The sequence below is a fragment of the Ranitomeya variabilis genome, chromosome 2, assembly GCF_051348905.1.
Source record: "Ranitomeya variabilis isolate aRanVar5 chromosome 2, aRanVar5.hap1, whole genome shotgun sequence".
In the NCBI taxonomy this organism is placed as follows: Eukaryota; Metazoa; Chordata; class Amphibia; order Anura; family Dendrobatidae; genus Ranitomeya; species Ranitomeya variabilis.
The window spans coordinates 219,809,322-219,825,370 of NC_135233.1; the positions used below are offsets into that span (position 1 = coordinate 219,809,322).

General features: G+C 42.4%; 1 protein-coding gene across 4 annotated transcripts in view; it reads right to left on the minus strand.

Moving 5' to 3' along the window:
* Positions 1-16,049, minus strand: part of ARHGAP4 (Rho GTPase activating protein 4) — a 90,887-nt gene that overhangs the window by 30,721 nt on the left and 44,117 nt on the right. For all 4 annotated transcript variants that reach the window (XM_077283650.1, XM_077283649.1, XM_077283648.1 and 1 more), the window contains exons 2-4: positions 9,634-9,823; positions 9,155-9,317; positions 6,331-6,393 (exon numbers count right to left, since the gene is read on the minus strand). In XM_077283650.1, coding sequence (XP_077139765.1) covers positions 6,331-6,393; positions 9,155-9,317; positions 9,634-9,823 — 416 coding nt within the window. The remainder of the gene's footprint in view (positions 1-6,330; positions 6,394-9,154; positions 9,318-9,633; positions 9,824-16,049) is intronic.

Below are 16,049 nucleotides of genomic sequence, written 5' to 3' on the forward strand. Positions count from 1 at the left end.
AAATAAAATACTCACCCGGCTCCCTCGATGCTTCCTCTCAGCGTCGCAGCTTGTCCTGTATGAGCGGTCACGTGGTGCCGCTCATTACAGTGATGAATATGCGGCTTCACCTCCCATAGTGGTGGAGCCGCATATTCATCACTGTAATGAGCGGTACCACGTGACCGCTCATACAGGAAGAAGCTGCGGCGCTGAGAGGAAGCATCGAGGGAGCCGGATGAGTATTTTATTTCCAGCGGGCGGACGCACAGGGAGTGGGAGGGGGGTGGTGACAAGGATCTTTATTTTAAACACAAAAAAAAATAAAAAAATAATGATTTTTCATTCCTTCTCTCCAGCGAACGCTGCTGGGAAGAAGGAATGAATTCCGGCTTCAGCACCAGATGCAGGGAAGACAGCGCTTATCTCTAGCGCTGTCTCCTGCACGGTCCGTGTGGTACCCAGTCGGCACACGGGCGGCACACGGCTGCCGCGCGTGTGCCACACTGATGTGCCATGTGAGCACACGGACACGGATAACTCCGGTACCGATTTTTCCGGTACCGGAAATATCTGGACGTGTGGGACAGGCCTTAAAGGAAACCTGTCACCCCGTTTTTTCAGAATGAGATAAAAATACCATTAAATAGGGCCTGAGCTGTGCTGGACAATAGTGTATTTTGTGTACCCTGATTCCCCACCTATGCTACCGAAATACCTTACCAAAGTCGCCGTTTTCGCCTGTCAATCAAGGTGGTCTGGTCAAATGGGCGTGGTGAAATCGCTTCTTCTCCCCCAGATCTTGCTTATCTTTCCGTTGGTGGCGTAGTGGTTTGCGCATGCCCAACAGTGGAATGCACTGCGCAGCTGAAGAAAAAGAGCGCGATCTGCGCTATTCACCGCTTTATCGCTGGCGGCGGCCATCTTCCTGAGGCCGCGCGTGCGCAGATGGAGCGCTCTGCTGCCCGGGGCTTCAGGAAAATGGCCGCGGGATGCCGCGCGTGCGCAGATGGAGATCGCGGCGGCCATTTTCCTGAAGCCGAGTTCGCATATCGGCTTCAGGAAAATGGCCGCCGCGATCTCCATCTGCGCACGCGCGGCCTCAGGAAGATGGCCGCTGCCAGCGATAAAGCGGTGAATAGCGCAGATCGTGCTCTTTTTCTTCAGCTGCGCAGTGCATTCCGCTGTTGGGCATGCGCAAACCACTACGCCACCAACGGAAAGATAAGCAAGATCTGGGGGAGAAGAAGCGATTTCACCACGCCCATTTGACCAGACCACCTTGATTGACAGGCGAAAACGGCGACTTTGGTAAGGTATTTCGGCAGCATAGGTGGGGAATCAGGGTACACAAAATACACTATTGTCCAGCACAGCTCAGGCCCTATTTAATGGTATTTTTATCTCATACTGAAAAAACGGGGTGACAGGTTCCCTTTAACAGTTGAATACAATGCTCAACATTTTCGCATGATAGTACTGATCGCAGGGCAAGCAGGGGACAGTGATGTGAGTTGTCTTCAGCACCAGGCCCAGGGAATAGCGAGAACTGTACCGCTGATTTCCAGCGCCGGTTTGTGTGATACGGTAGATTATTGAATGCAAATCACCAGAACAGGCGCTCTGCAATCACTGAACCAGCAGGGAATGCTGGGAGATTTCAACTCTAGAGTTAATACAGCTATGAAGTATGATACAGGCTGTAACTCAGAAAAAAGTCCAAGATAAGTTGTTACTAATTATACAAAAAAAATAAAGTTTTACTGGTAAATACAATCTTATTTTTGGTTTTGAGGCCTAAAGATCCGAAATAGATGCAGGCAATTTACAGTTTTCTATTTGCATGTATTTAAAGGGGTATTCCTATAATAAAATGAAGGACTAGTGCCCCATGTTTGAGAAGAGAGGTGGTCGTGCATGTGATGTGGTCGAGCATGTGATGTGGTCGCGCATGTGATATGCGCTGCCGCTTCCATCAATCTCTATAGGACTGTAAGAAATAAGGTCTTCCGTAAGTCCCATGCATTTATGCAGTTAATAGCCTCTGTGTCTGTACTGCTACACACTTAGGCTGTTAACTGGTTCATGCAGCTTTACATGAACACCCGAGCCTTACACTATGGCTGGTCCAAATAACTAAAGCAATTGTTACCATCCACCTCTCGTGTCTCCCCTTTTCCTCATAGATTGTAAGCTTGCGAGCAGGGCCCTCATTCCTACTGGTATCTGTTTTGAACTGTGATTTCTGTTATGCTGTAATGTCTATTGTCTGTATAAGTCCCCTCTATAAGTTGTAAAGCGCTGCGGAATATGTTGGCGCTATATAAATAAAATTATTATTATTATTATTATTATTTTCAATGGGGTGGCAGCAGGCTTGAATGTCTCTATTCAAAAAAAGGGGATACAAGTCATCTCTCTTCTGGCAATTGGGAGAGGGCTCAGTTGATCTTTGGATAGTTGATAACTTCTTACCACCCAAACTCCCCTTTATACAGCCTAGTAGTCCATATATGATCAGAACTAACCTAGAAGTCTGACTTCCTCTTTTCACAAGTATAAAAATACAATTAATCATTTGCGGAGAATTAATTTGTTTGCTTTGTGATATCCCACATATAAACTATAAATTAGGTGTTCAAGAAATAAAGCATAGCCAAATACTTAAAGGGGACCCTTCACTTACCATAAATATGTATTTTTTTACCTGATGTAAATGCCGCTTTTCTCCTGAATCTGATGAAGTTTTTCTTATGTTCCTGTGCCTCTCTGTACCTGATATATGACCTCTTCTTCCTTGTATATAAACCTAGTATTTTAGCCAACTGGGCGTGGTCATCAAAAGGGTTGCCACAGAAAAGAGTTGACAAGCACACCCACTTGGCTAAAAAAAAAAGACTAGAAATATATACAGGGAAGAGGGGGTCGTATCTCAGGAAGAAAGAGGTGCAGGAATAAAATGAAAACATTGCCGGATTGAGGAATAAGCGGCATTTACACCAGATACAAAAAATACATATTTATGGCTAATGACAGGTCCTCCATAAAGCATAGCCCCCAACCGTTCTGGATTCAGCAGGACTATCCCAGATTAGAGGGTTAAGCCCCACCACGACAGGGCTTTGTTCCAACTTCTAATACTCACCTCTCTGCTCTCCGACATCTCCATCATAGCTTCTCCTCCTCGGGGTCGCATCTCTGCTCATAAATAGATTACTGTATATACTCGAGTATAAACCTCGTTTTTCAGCACATTTCTTTTGTGCTGACAATGCCCCCTTCAGCTTATACTCGAGTGAGGTGTCCAGAACATGGAGGGGGAGCGGCAGCGGCAGAGCAGCGGGTCACAGGTGGCAGGAGCCAGCTGCTGCGGCTAAAGCCTGTGCCCGCGCAGCAGCAGCAGCAGCAGCCAGCTCTTACTGCAACTGCTGGGCGGTCACGTATACCCGCTACTTAAGAAAAATGAATATTCACCTCCACTCTCAAGGGGCGTGGAGAGAGGTGAATATTAATTTCTCTTAAGTAGTGGCACATGTGACTGCATGGCGGCTGACACTATGCACGCTGCTTAATAGCAATGAATACTCCCAGCCCTCCACGCACATAGATCCGGATTGGGGAGCGGTGAGTATTCCGGCAGCTGTGCTCTGCTTGCGAGCAGCGCATGATGTCCCTGCCATGCACTGCTTAAAAGCATAAAGCAGCTGCTGGCACCGGAACAAGACACTGCGAGGGAGCGCAGGAAGGTAAGTATAATGGTTTATTATTTAAAAAATGTTTTTTGATGGGGGGCCAATCATACAAGGATGGGGATGAGGAGCCATGCAGAGAAGGATGGGGATAAAGAGCCTTGCATATCAGGATATGGATGAGGAGCCATGCAGAGAAAAATGGGGATAAGGAGCCATGCAGACAAGGATGGGGATAAGGAGTCATGCAGCCAAGGATGGGGATAAGGAGCCATGCAGCCAAGGATGGGAATAAGGAGCCATGCAGCCAAGGATGGGGATGAGGAGCCATGCAGACAAGGATGGGAATAAGGAGCCATGCAGACAAGGATGGGGATAAGATGGGGATAAATACTAAACCTCCCAAATCAGCAAATAACACGGACATATTTAGTGTCTCTGTAATCGTAACAATCCGCACAACACAGTGATCAGATTATTTACGAGGATCAGTAAATGGTGTAAAAAAAAATGATGTGATTTATATTTTTTTCTCTATTAAACCCCATAAAAAATACTGAGGCCGTGTTCATGTAAGGAGGTTGCTTTCCCTGCTCCTTGCCTGGAACCACATAGTCAGACAGCTGGGTTGTTGGGGGGAAGACGTTCTGCCCTGGACAGAGGGGACCAGGGGACTGCTGGGAAGAGAAAGGGGAGTGGTCAGAAAAGAGCGGGAGAGCAGAGAGAAGGCAGCGCGCCAGAGAGAAGGCAGCGCGCCAAAGAGAGGGCAGGCTGCAGCGCCGCGCTCCCCTAAAAGTAGTGCTCCCCGTGAGGGCACTGAGGCTGAGATACCCACCAGAGTGAAGGCTGGATGTGGGGGTGTAGATTTGGAAGCCTCCTGAATCAGAGACAGTGCAGCCCTGATGACCGCAGTGACAAGCAAAGATCCCTGAGTGTGATAAGTAACTGCCCAGTGTGTGTGTGACAGCGTTATTACAGAGAGACTGTCAGCCTGGTACACAGAGGCTCCTGCAGCAGCGACGGAGGCTGTGCTATTTCCTGGTTCCAGTTTCACTTTGAGAAGAACAGGCTGCAGAGGCTTAACCCCGGACTTTCCAGGAGACACAGAAGAGACTTCAGGATCTCAAGCCCTGCTGGTGACTGTATCCATATTGGGAAATAAGGACCCTCCAGTCAGGACCTCCCTGGGCTGATAAGTTACCAGAACACTCGTTAACCCTTTTGATTCCGCTTAATTGTTGACTGTTTACTGTTTGACTCCATTAACCCCCCTGTTTACTCCCTGCGAGGAGAATTTTACCCCTGTTAATAAATCCCCTTCAACAGTTGGTCTGTCTGTTCCGTGGTGACATACACAACCCTGCACTCTATTACATTCACACATGACGTAAAAGCAGAGTTTTTTCCAATGCTTTTTTTTTCTGCAGGTGTCTTCACCACACAACTCAAAAACAATCTTCTCTGTGTGTTTTCTCCGTTTCTTTTGAGCATTTTCCCTCTTATCTGATGCCTTTTTGGCGCAGATGTGAAGCTTTTAACGCTTTTTCAATACTACAGAAAAGCTTTGATTCTGCACTTAAAAATTTAACAGCATTTTTTTTCTTTGCCTTTTTTTTCAGAATTCACATAGAAGACTGTAGAGGAAAGAAAGAAGCAAAACCGCAGATTTCAGCAGCGTCTTTAGAGACCAGAGAGTTCATGGAACCACATCCACGCTGCTTGGAAATTTAGGCCGTGTTCACATGTAGGGTAAATGCTGCTTTTTTTTCTGATGCTTTTTTGTACAGAAATTCTGATGTGGCTAACTGTCCAAACAAAGCGAATGTGATTTCATGAAAACTGCGCCCCTTGAGGTCTAAAAACGCTGCTGAAATCTGCATTTTTGGTAAAGAAATGGTAAATGCGTGTGGATTGGGATGTGGCAAAAAGTTGCCGGAACAGCGCCACACTTGTCCACTGGTTGGGTGTGGCATTGCAGGTCAGCTGCATTTACTTCAATGGAACTTAGGCTTCTTTCACACTTCAGTTTTTTGGCGTCAGTCACTTCCGACATAATGACGGATCGACGGATCCGTCACAATAGTTGAAAAAACGGATGTAACGGATCCGTTTTTTTGACGGATCCGTTACTCTGGGGTTGTATATACTTTTTGGAGCATGCACAATTGAAACAAATTGAAAAAACGGATTGGGGCGACGGATCCGCCGAAATGACGGTCGACGGTAATGTAAACTCGAACAAACAACGGATAAAGCAGCCATGTTTTTCTAATCTAGAAAGTCACCCACCTATTAATCTCTTTCGAGGGTGACATACCCTCATATTTAAAATATGTGAGCGTGCACGGGAAACATATTTTATAAGGCAGTAATTTTCCATAACATTATAATATAATGTTGTAAGATCGCTCCCTTTTCAGGCGTGAGCTCGGCGGACACCGTGAGCTGGGATTGCCAGCGGCTTCTGCACACTGTCGTGCCGGTCTCACAGAGCTGCCATGTTTATGTAATTACCCGGACGGCCTTTTACATTGACAGACCCAGATTCCAGCACGTTGAATCACATGAATACATGACGGATGACTCGAGTCTCCGCCAGATATGACGTTATGTTATGATGACTCGAAGTAAACTTCTCGTCTGTCCTCCGCCCCATACTCACCCCTTGCAGCTCAGACACCAGCTTCATCAGATCCTCCTGCTGCTGGGCACCGATGTCTTTACTCTGTGGGGGGGAAGGGAAACAGCATAAGGTGGCGACTTAAGCAAAACTATCTGTAAATAGATATGCAAATGTCGCATTATGCACCGACATCGCCTCAAACCTCCACATCCAAATATGTGTCAGGAATAGTCATGTGTATTTAGAGTAGATAAAGCAGTGGAGGAGGAGTAAATGAAAATGCATTTTCCCTAATATTAACGAAAAATCTATAAATCCCAGCATCCATCCGAGGGCGTTATCACGTGTGCAGTTCGTTATGTTACTTAATCTGGACTCTTTGTCTTCTACTTTCCTCCTCCAACTCAGATAATTTGAGGAATGGGCGCCCTCTTCTCTGACAGCTCAGAATGTTGAGGGAGAGGCCCCTGGTATTTGCCTTTGCTCATTATATCTTGTTAATAAATTGTTTGCTTTTCTTGAATTATGTTCTTCCCCAGGAATCAATCTCAGAGCCTCTAACTTTGTAGGCAGCAACTTTAGCAGTGAGCCACAGACAGCACTGCTCAGTAGAAGAGGATTTTCTCTGCCTAAAGGCTAAATAGATAGACAGATAGATAGATACAGAGAGAAAGATAGATAGCTGTCAGATATTTAATAAGCTTTATGGAGATTATCGGGCAGCTTTTTAGGAATAATTTTTTTTTTAAATGGCGTGGGGTCCTCCTTATTTTTATTAACCAGCAAAGGTTAAGCAGACAGCTGCAGAATTATATTAATAGGATGGAAGATTCATGGATATTGGCCCCTTTCCAGCCTAATAAGAAAAGCCCTCAGCCGCCACAGAAGTGGTGTTACCATTAGATGCGTCAATTCTGGTGCTTAGCCTTGGCTCTTCCTGATTACCCTGGTGCATTGGCAATCGAGGTAATGGTTTTGGGGTTGATGTCAGTTGTGTAAGGTTTGCTGACATCAAGCACAAGGGTTAGTAATGGAGACCCCCCATCACTAACCCCTTAGTGAAAACAAAGAATCACAGACACACAAAAGTCCTTTATTTGTAAAAAGCACTTTTGACAAATTCCCTCTTTCACCTATTTATTACCATAAAAAAATCCACAGGGTCCTCCGTAATCCAAATGGAGGTCCCACAATGATACCTGTCTTCTTTGTCCAGTCTATGGGGCCCCATTCATAGAACGCGGGTCCACAAACTGGAGCTACAGACACTGCCGGGTCTCACACTGCACAGGGTGAGAACCAGCAATAAGTCATCACGCTGCGAGTGATGACTTCAGTAAGTTAACAACAGTTCAACAGCTGTGAACTACGATAACTTTACTGACGTCACGGAGCTGCTGCTCCAGTCTATGGAGCTGCGTTCTCTGAACGGAGCTCCATAGACTGGACAAATAAGAAGGGGATCATCATGAGACCTTCAAATTATGGACTACAGCGGACCTCTGTGGAATACTTTTTTGGGGTAATAAATTGGTAAAAGAGGGTAATTCTCGGGGAGTGCTTTTTACAGTTAAATTACTTTTCTGTGTGTATTTATTTTTTCTGACTACGGGGTGAGTAATGGAGCTGTCTCTCCATTATTAACCCCTGGGCTTGATGCCAGCTGGCATTACACAGCTGACATCAACCCCAAAAACATTATTCCAATTGCCACCGCACTAGCGCAATTGGGAAGAGCCGAGGCTAAGCGTCAGAATTGGTGCATCTAATAGATGTGCCATTTCTGTGGCGACTGAGGACTGGTTTTATTAAGCTGGGGAGGGGCCAATTTCCATGGCCCTTTCCAGACTATTAATATCAGCCTGCAGCTGTCTGCTTAGCCTTTGCTGGTTATTAAAAATAGAGGGAAACCCACATAATCTTCTTTTTTTTGGGGGGGTCCTCCCTTTTTTAATAACCAGTAAAAACAAAGCAGACAGCTGTGAGGTGATATTAATAGGCTGGGAAGCACTATATTTATTGGCCCATTCCCAGATTTTTTTTTCATATGCAACTGCTCTAGATTGTATTCTCCTTCATTACAGGCATAATGCATGGATCCCCTATCCTGTGACAGCTCAGGACATTGTGGGTGATGCCCCTGGCATCTGTCTTTGCTCATTATATCTAATTAGTATATTATTTGCTTTTCTTGACTTGGGTTCTTCCACAAGATTCAATCTCAGAGCTCCTAGCTTGTTAGGAGGCACTACTAAGTAGAGGAGGATTTTCTCTGCCTAAAGCTCTAAATTGTATTCTTCTTCATTACAGGCATAATGCTGGGGCATACATACCATTTGTACAACTTGTGTACTGGCACAGGGGCCCAAGAGGTATATTTATTATACTTGTAATTGTAACAACTCGTACAATAAAGTGAACAGATTATTTATGGGGACCGGTAATGTCATCCCATCTTATTTCTCTACTTTTTTTTTAAGGGATTATTCACGCTTACATATTAAGTATCTGTATTAATTGCTTTCTTCTCTTGCTTTGTTAAAAAAAAAATACCAATACATTCAAGTTACACAAATGAGCTGAAAAGCAGAAGTCCATGGTTTGCCTTTAAAACCGCACGTTCCATATTTGCATAGTTCACATCTGCATATTCGGTATTTGCTTCAGCATTACAAAAACAGCAAAAGAAAAAAAAAGATATCCTTCTACAAAAGGGAACTAATAGAAAACTCAACGAGGGAACGAAAAAGTTAAAATTTCTAAGTAAAAGCAAAAAACCCCCCAGATATATATATATTGTCCATCTATATTTCATCCGCATTTTCATACGTTGATGTGAATAAGCAATTAGGCTAATTCCAACCTTCTTTGTAAGGCGGATGAGATCCTCCCCTGTGTGCGTGAGACGTGGAATAAGATGTGAGCTGTAAACGTCGCTGGTGGCGGCATAATCCCGGCTTTCTTGACGTGTATGGTTTAGGACCATGTACAAGCAATTGATCGGGGACAGAAGTGGCTGATCCTTTCTAAAGGAAAAAAAAAGGAGAGAAGTGGTTTAAGTGGGGCTACATGGCGACTTTGGCCTTGTTGGTTCACAGAGCGATACAAGAGAATGGGGTCATATTACGACCCCCCGAGGGCTCTGTATCAAGCCAGTCGCAAAAATGCAGATGAGGTTGGACTTCTTACAAATTGCTTGTGGCAGATGCAGTATTATTTGGGTCATAATGTGATCCCATTTACTTGCAACGGCAATTAAAGAACTTCGGTTGTGCAAAGGATGTCACAACCCTAATGTTAAAGAGAAGATTCCTACATTTTTCCCACCCATTTGGTCATTACCTGTGATGTTCCTTGGAGTTGCGGATTTTAGAGGAGAAGCGATCACACAACTTTTCAAGGCTTCGGGAATACTCCAGGTTGATTTCTGCTTTCCTGCGCAGGAACTCGCTCAATTCTTGCAGCAGCTGCTGTCGGTGCTCCACCTGAGCATCTATACATTTTCCTTGCTCGATCAGCTGGCTGCGGATCTCTGCGAAGAGGAAGAGAACAGGTCGATGAAATGTCTGATCCTCATGGCAAACATAGTAATAGGCCAAATAACTCAACATAGTTATACTTGTATGACAGCCATTGCTCCAGCCACGTAGAAGTGAATGGTCACACGTGCACTATTGCTCCATTCTCAAAGGAGACTTTTGCCATGAAAATGACAGAAACCTGGACAAAACCCTATATGACCCCATTATATGTTATTAGGAAACCATCTTCCACCACAGGGATCCGACGTTCAACCAATGCATCACAGATCCCTGCTGAATTACTGCAGACAATGAGCAGTATATTTGTGCTAAAAAGGAAAATCAGCAGCACATAATGAAAGGTCTAATTTCTGCATATAAAAGAAACATTTTTGTTCATATATTTTTTTGCTATGGATTTCAAAAACGCCAACAATCGACTTTGCCCAGGTGAATTTTCTGACGGTTTTTTTGTAGTCTTTGACACGACTGAAACTGATAAGGTTTCTGCCTACCACCCTAACAGGTTAACAGTGAGCCACAAACTGCAACATTGTATATGAGAACATTTTTTCATCCTAAAGCTCTAAATGTTATTCTTCTTCTTTACAGGTATATTGTACTGGTAGGTACGGAGATCTCTTCTTCTTTATAGGTATATTGTACTGGTAGGTACAGAAATCTCTTCTTCATTACAGGTATATTGTACTGGTAGATACAGAGATCTCTTCTTCATTACAGGTATATTGTACTGGTAGGTACAGAGATCTCTTCTTCATTACAGGTATATTGTACTGGTAGGTACAGAGATCTCTTCTTCTTTACAGGTATATTGTACTGGTAGGTACAGAAATCTCTTCTTCATTACAGGTATATTGTACTGGTAGATACAGAGATCTCTTCTTCATTACAGGTATATTGTACTGGTAGGTACAGAGATCTCTTCTTCATTACAGGTATATTGTACTGGTAGGTACATAAATCTCTTCTTCATTACAGGTATATTGTACTGGTAGGTACAGAAATCTCTTCTTCATTACAGGTATATTGTACTGGTAGGTACAGAAATCTCTTCTTCATTACAGGTATATTGTACTGGTAGATACAGAGATCTCTTCTTCATTACAGGTATATTGTACTGGTAGGTACAGAGATCTCTTCTTCATTAGAGGTATATTGTACTGGTAGGTACATAAATCTCTTCTTCATTACAGGTATATTGTACTGGTAGGTACAGAAATATCTTCTTCATTACAGGTATATTGTACTGGTAGGTACAGAGATCTCTTCTTCATTACAGGTATATTGTACTGGTAGGTACAGAGATCTCTTCTTCATTACAGGTATATTGTACTGGTAGGTACAGAAATCTCTTCTTCATTACAGGTATATTGTACTGGTAGATACAGAGATCTCTTCTTCATTACAGGTATATTGTACTGGTAGGTACATAAATCTCTTCTTCATTACAGGTATATTGTACTGGTAGGTACAGAAATCTCTTCTTCATTACAGGTATATTGTACTGGTAGGTACAGAGATCTCTTCTTCATTACAGGTATATTGTACTGGTAGGTACAGAAATCTCTTCTTCATTACAGGTATATTGTACTGGTAGGTACAGAAATCTCTTCTTCATTACAGGTATATTGTACTGGTAGGTACAGAGATCTCTTCTTCATTACAGGTATATTGTACTGGTAGGTACAGAGATCTCTTCTTCATTACAGGTATATTGTACTGGTAGGTACAGAGATCTTTTCTTCATTACAGGTATATTGTACTGGTAGGTACAGAAATCTCTTCTTCATTACAGGTATATTGTACTGGTAGATACAGAGATCTCTTCTTCATTACAGGTATATTGTACTGGTAGGTACAGAGATCTCTTCTTCATTACAGGTATATTGTACTGGTAGGTACAGAAATCTCTTCTTCATTACAGGTATATTGTACTGGTAGATACAGAGATCTCTTCTTCATTACAGGTATATTGTACTGGTAGGTACATAAATCTCTTCTTCATTACAGGTATATTGTACTGGTAGGTACAGAAATCTCTTCTTCATTACAGGTATATTGTACTGGTAGGTACAGAGATCTCTTCTTCATTACAGGTATATTGTACTGGTAGGTACAGAGATCTCTTCTTCATTACAGGTATATTGTACTGGTAGGTACAGAAATCTCTTCTTCATTACAGGTATATTGTACTGGTAGGTACAGAGATCTCTTCTTCATTACAGGTATATTGTACTGGTAGGTACAGAGATCTCTTCTTCATTACAGGTATATTGTACTGGTAGGTACAGAGATCTCTTCTTCATTACAGGTATATTGTACTGGTAGGTACAGAAATCTCTTCTTCATTACAGGTATATTGTACTGGTAGCTACAGAAATCTCTTCTACTTTATAAGTATATTGTACTGGTAGGTACAGAAATCTCTTCTTCATTACAGGTATATTGTACTGGTAGGTACAGAAATCTTTTCTACTTTATAGGTATATTGTACTGGTAGGTACATAAATCTCTTCTACTTTATAGGTATATTGTACTGGTAGGTACATAAATCTCTTCTTCATTACAGGTGTATTGTACTGGTAGATACAGAAATATCTGTATATATTGTTAGTATTATTATTATTATTATTATTATACATGTTTATAGAGCTATTTATTCCATGGCGCTTTACATATATCTGTTCATTATGGTAATTTAAAAAAGCTGCATTTCTTTTTTTAATAAAGATACTAAAAAAATAATACTAATTGTATATTTTAATAAATGTGTGTGTGTGTAATGTGTAAATGCGTGTCCACATTTTATACATATGTGTGTGCATGGGTGTTAACGTAGGGGAGACCAATGCATAAGTCCTACCCAGGGGCCCTTGTCTGTCAGCATCCGCCTCTGGCATTATCCACCTTCATAGCTTTTTATTATGTAGCCCAGGCCAACCATTATAGCATTTTCCATTCTAGGACTCCCTATTGCTGTCATAGGCATTTTACTTTGTCAATTAAAGAAGATAATTTTAGTAATGCAGAGCAATGGACAATGTGCACTCACTGAACCATGCCCTCTGGATTGTGTAATGACATGGGGCATTTCGCCAATACAACCCATGGATGCATATGGGCATTTTAAAAATCGGATTGCGCTGAAACGTCCCATGCGATTACTGTTCGCCTGTGATATCTCTGGTGAAGGCCCACCCTCTGAGCTGTCACAACGTTGGCATCTGAAGAGCACTAGTGCCACAATTGTATCCAGTTACATTTCAGAGATTTGCCAGGGCTGGTTATTCCTAAGTCTGACGGCGGATTACACATTGAGTGGTCTTGCTTTTGCCTCCTTGTATCATCCTATTCATCGGGAGATGTTTATGTGTATAGTCGTGCTGCCCTGCGGGGCGAAGATTCAGCCTCTTTCGCTCGTTTGCACAGGAAATCTACTGCTAGGACATGACAGCTCTCACTACGTGGAACAAAAGGCAATGACTGCATGACCCCCCCAGGACATCAGCTGTTGTGGTGGTCATCCATGCTTAAAAAGGAAGGGGTGAGGGGTCCTCGAAGAGAATAATGAAAGAGCAATTCACACTTTCTTTTGTATGTCTTAGAATATTCACTGTAGAAAACCCATACACACATACACTCCATGGAGGAAAGTATTGGGAAATGACCAAGGCGACCTCTGCCCTTCCGGTGCTTAATTTGGATTAGTACACATAATGACGGCAGTACTCTACTTTGAAAGGAAGGTCCCCATGACTGACCACATGCTCCCTGAACTCCAATTTTTGAGTAAGACATGGCATGGTACCCGCTAAGACACGCTTGTTACTTTAAAAGCAGGAAACACCATGAGCGGTAATGCATTTCTTACTATTTGTACAGGAAAGATATATATCTTGGTACCGTGTTAGCCAGTAGATATCTTACTATTTGTAGTGTATTTTAGGTTTAGATTGTAAATGGTATCATTAACCGCAATATGGTCTTATGGGAAGAAGGTTGTGCTTGGGAGGTCTGATGTAATAAATGAGCAGTGTTTAATAATGGAGTGATCATTTAACAGTGGATTTCAACCGTATCCTCAAATTAAAAAGGCTCTCCTACAATGGTAAGTGATGGCAGATCTTTAAAGGGAATCTATCTGCGTTTTTTTGTATCCCATCTGAGAGCAGCATGATGTAGGGGCAAAGACCCTGATTCCAGTGATGTGTCACTTGCTGCTCTGTATACTGCCACTTTGATACAATCCCTGTTTTCACAGCTACAGATCTACCAGTTCTCTGAATGCTGACTTCTGTATAACTCCGCCCACACTACTGATTGGCTGCTTTCAGTGTACACTGTGCAGAATGTTGCCAATCAGTGGTAGGGGGCGGGGTTGGACTGCATGGCAGGAGGTTTACTAGTCTTCTAGTGATTATCTCTTGCTGATAAAACAGTGTTTTTATCAACACTACATAAAACAGCCCAGTAAGTGACACATCGCTGGAATCGGGGTCTTTGACTCTATGTCATGCTGCTCTCAGGTTAGGTGGCAAAAACCTGGTGATAGATTCCCTTTAAAATCTTGAACTGCTGAGATCCCTACTGATCCTTAGCGTGGAGAGGTTACCAGTCTCAGACAAGTATGGCATATCCAGAAGACATCTGGAGAAGGGGTCCCCCAACCTTCTTATCTACTGCCATTAATAGAAAGGTGTCTGCACATGTATGGTTCTCTCCAGCTATTTTCAGGCTTTCCGTGAACAAAGAGAGTCATGCATGTGGGGCCACCTGTCTATTCACAATGGTGCAAGATGGGGCCATGGAGATGGTTTCTCGAGATCACTGCAGATCCAAGAGATAAGACTTGCATCCTTCAGCTATTCTGAGTTGGAAACCTGTGGGCCAAGTGTTCCTCTGACCTCATCTGCGATTTTTTTAGTAATTTTATCGATGCTGAGCCTTTTCCTTTAAATCCTGGATATGACATAAATATATATAGCAGATACTTTCCCTTTACGACAACCCTCTAGGCCATAGTTCCGGAGATAGTTCCGTACAGTATAGTAATTAATCCCAACTTCTTACAGACCCTATTAGGAGGCATAGAAGAACTATAAGGAAAGTGGGCAGCACTGATCTGATGTCTAGTAACCTCGATGCCATGTCTTTAGTCACCCAGCATACGCCGGCCCTTCCCTGCTCTCCATCTTCCTGCATCTGTAACTTCTGTGCTGATTCCCAGAACTTTCTGAGCCAGCTTGGCTTAGAAGAACTTCGCCAATGAAGGCAAAAACATCCACATAACTGTCTACATCCTAGCCGTTAAGAATGGGAATCCTTCCTCCTAACCATAGGCATTTATTTTATTATCTAAATAGATTCCATTGTTATAACAATATATAATGTAAGATTATTAATAATAATAATAATCATAATCATAAATACAATAATAAATGAAAAAAATAATTACACTAATAATACAAGTAACAAAAAATAAAATAACAAAACTATGTATAAAAATAATAAATGAAATATATAATATATAATAACACTAAATAATAATAATAAATGAAATAAATAATAAAATAACAATAACAGTAATTATACTAAAATAATAAATAACAATAATAAATGATGCCATAAACAGCCACATTATCACAGCACAGTTTGCCATCAGCATAGGACAGCTGGTGATATATCCTATGACCTTTACATTGCACAGCGAACGCAGAGCCCGAGCACAGCGGGATAATATATTATCTATAAATAGAGGCAACCTACCTGTAGAGAATACCCAGAACGCCTCACGCCGCCTGATGCCGCTATTTATTCTTGTAACCTTGAGACGCGGCCACACTGACACTTAGGGGTGCACATTTTTGCTTTTATTTAATAGTTTCATTTAAAAAGTTTAAGAATGTTGTGAACGACACAGAAGTAGAAGTCACAAGGATGAGGGGATAAATGTCACTGGGACACCAACACCTACTATTGTTCTTGTCCATATTGAGTCCATTTTAAATATCTGCATTTCTTACATAGTAATGATACAATCCTGGAGTATCTTTTCTTAGAATCTAGGCTTCCCTCACCTTCCCCCAACATGTTTGTAGACTGTGAGCCCTCGCAGGCTGGGTCCTCTCTCCTCATGTACCAGTCGTGACTTGTATTGATTAATAGATTAATATTATTGTACTTTTTTTTTTAATTATGTATACCCCTCCTCACATG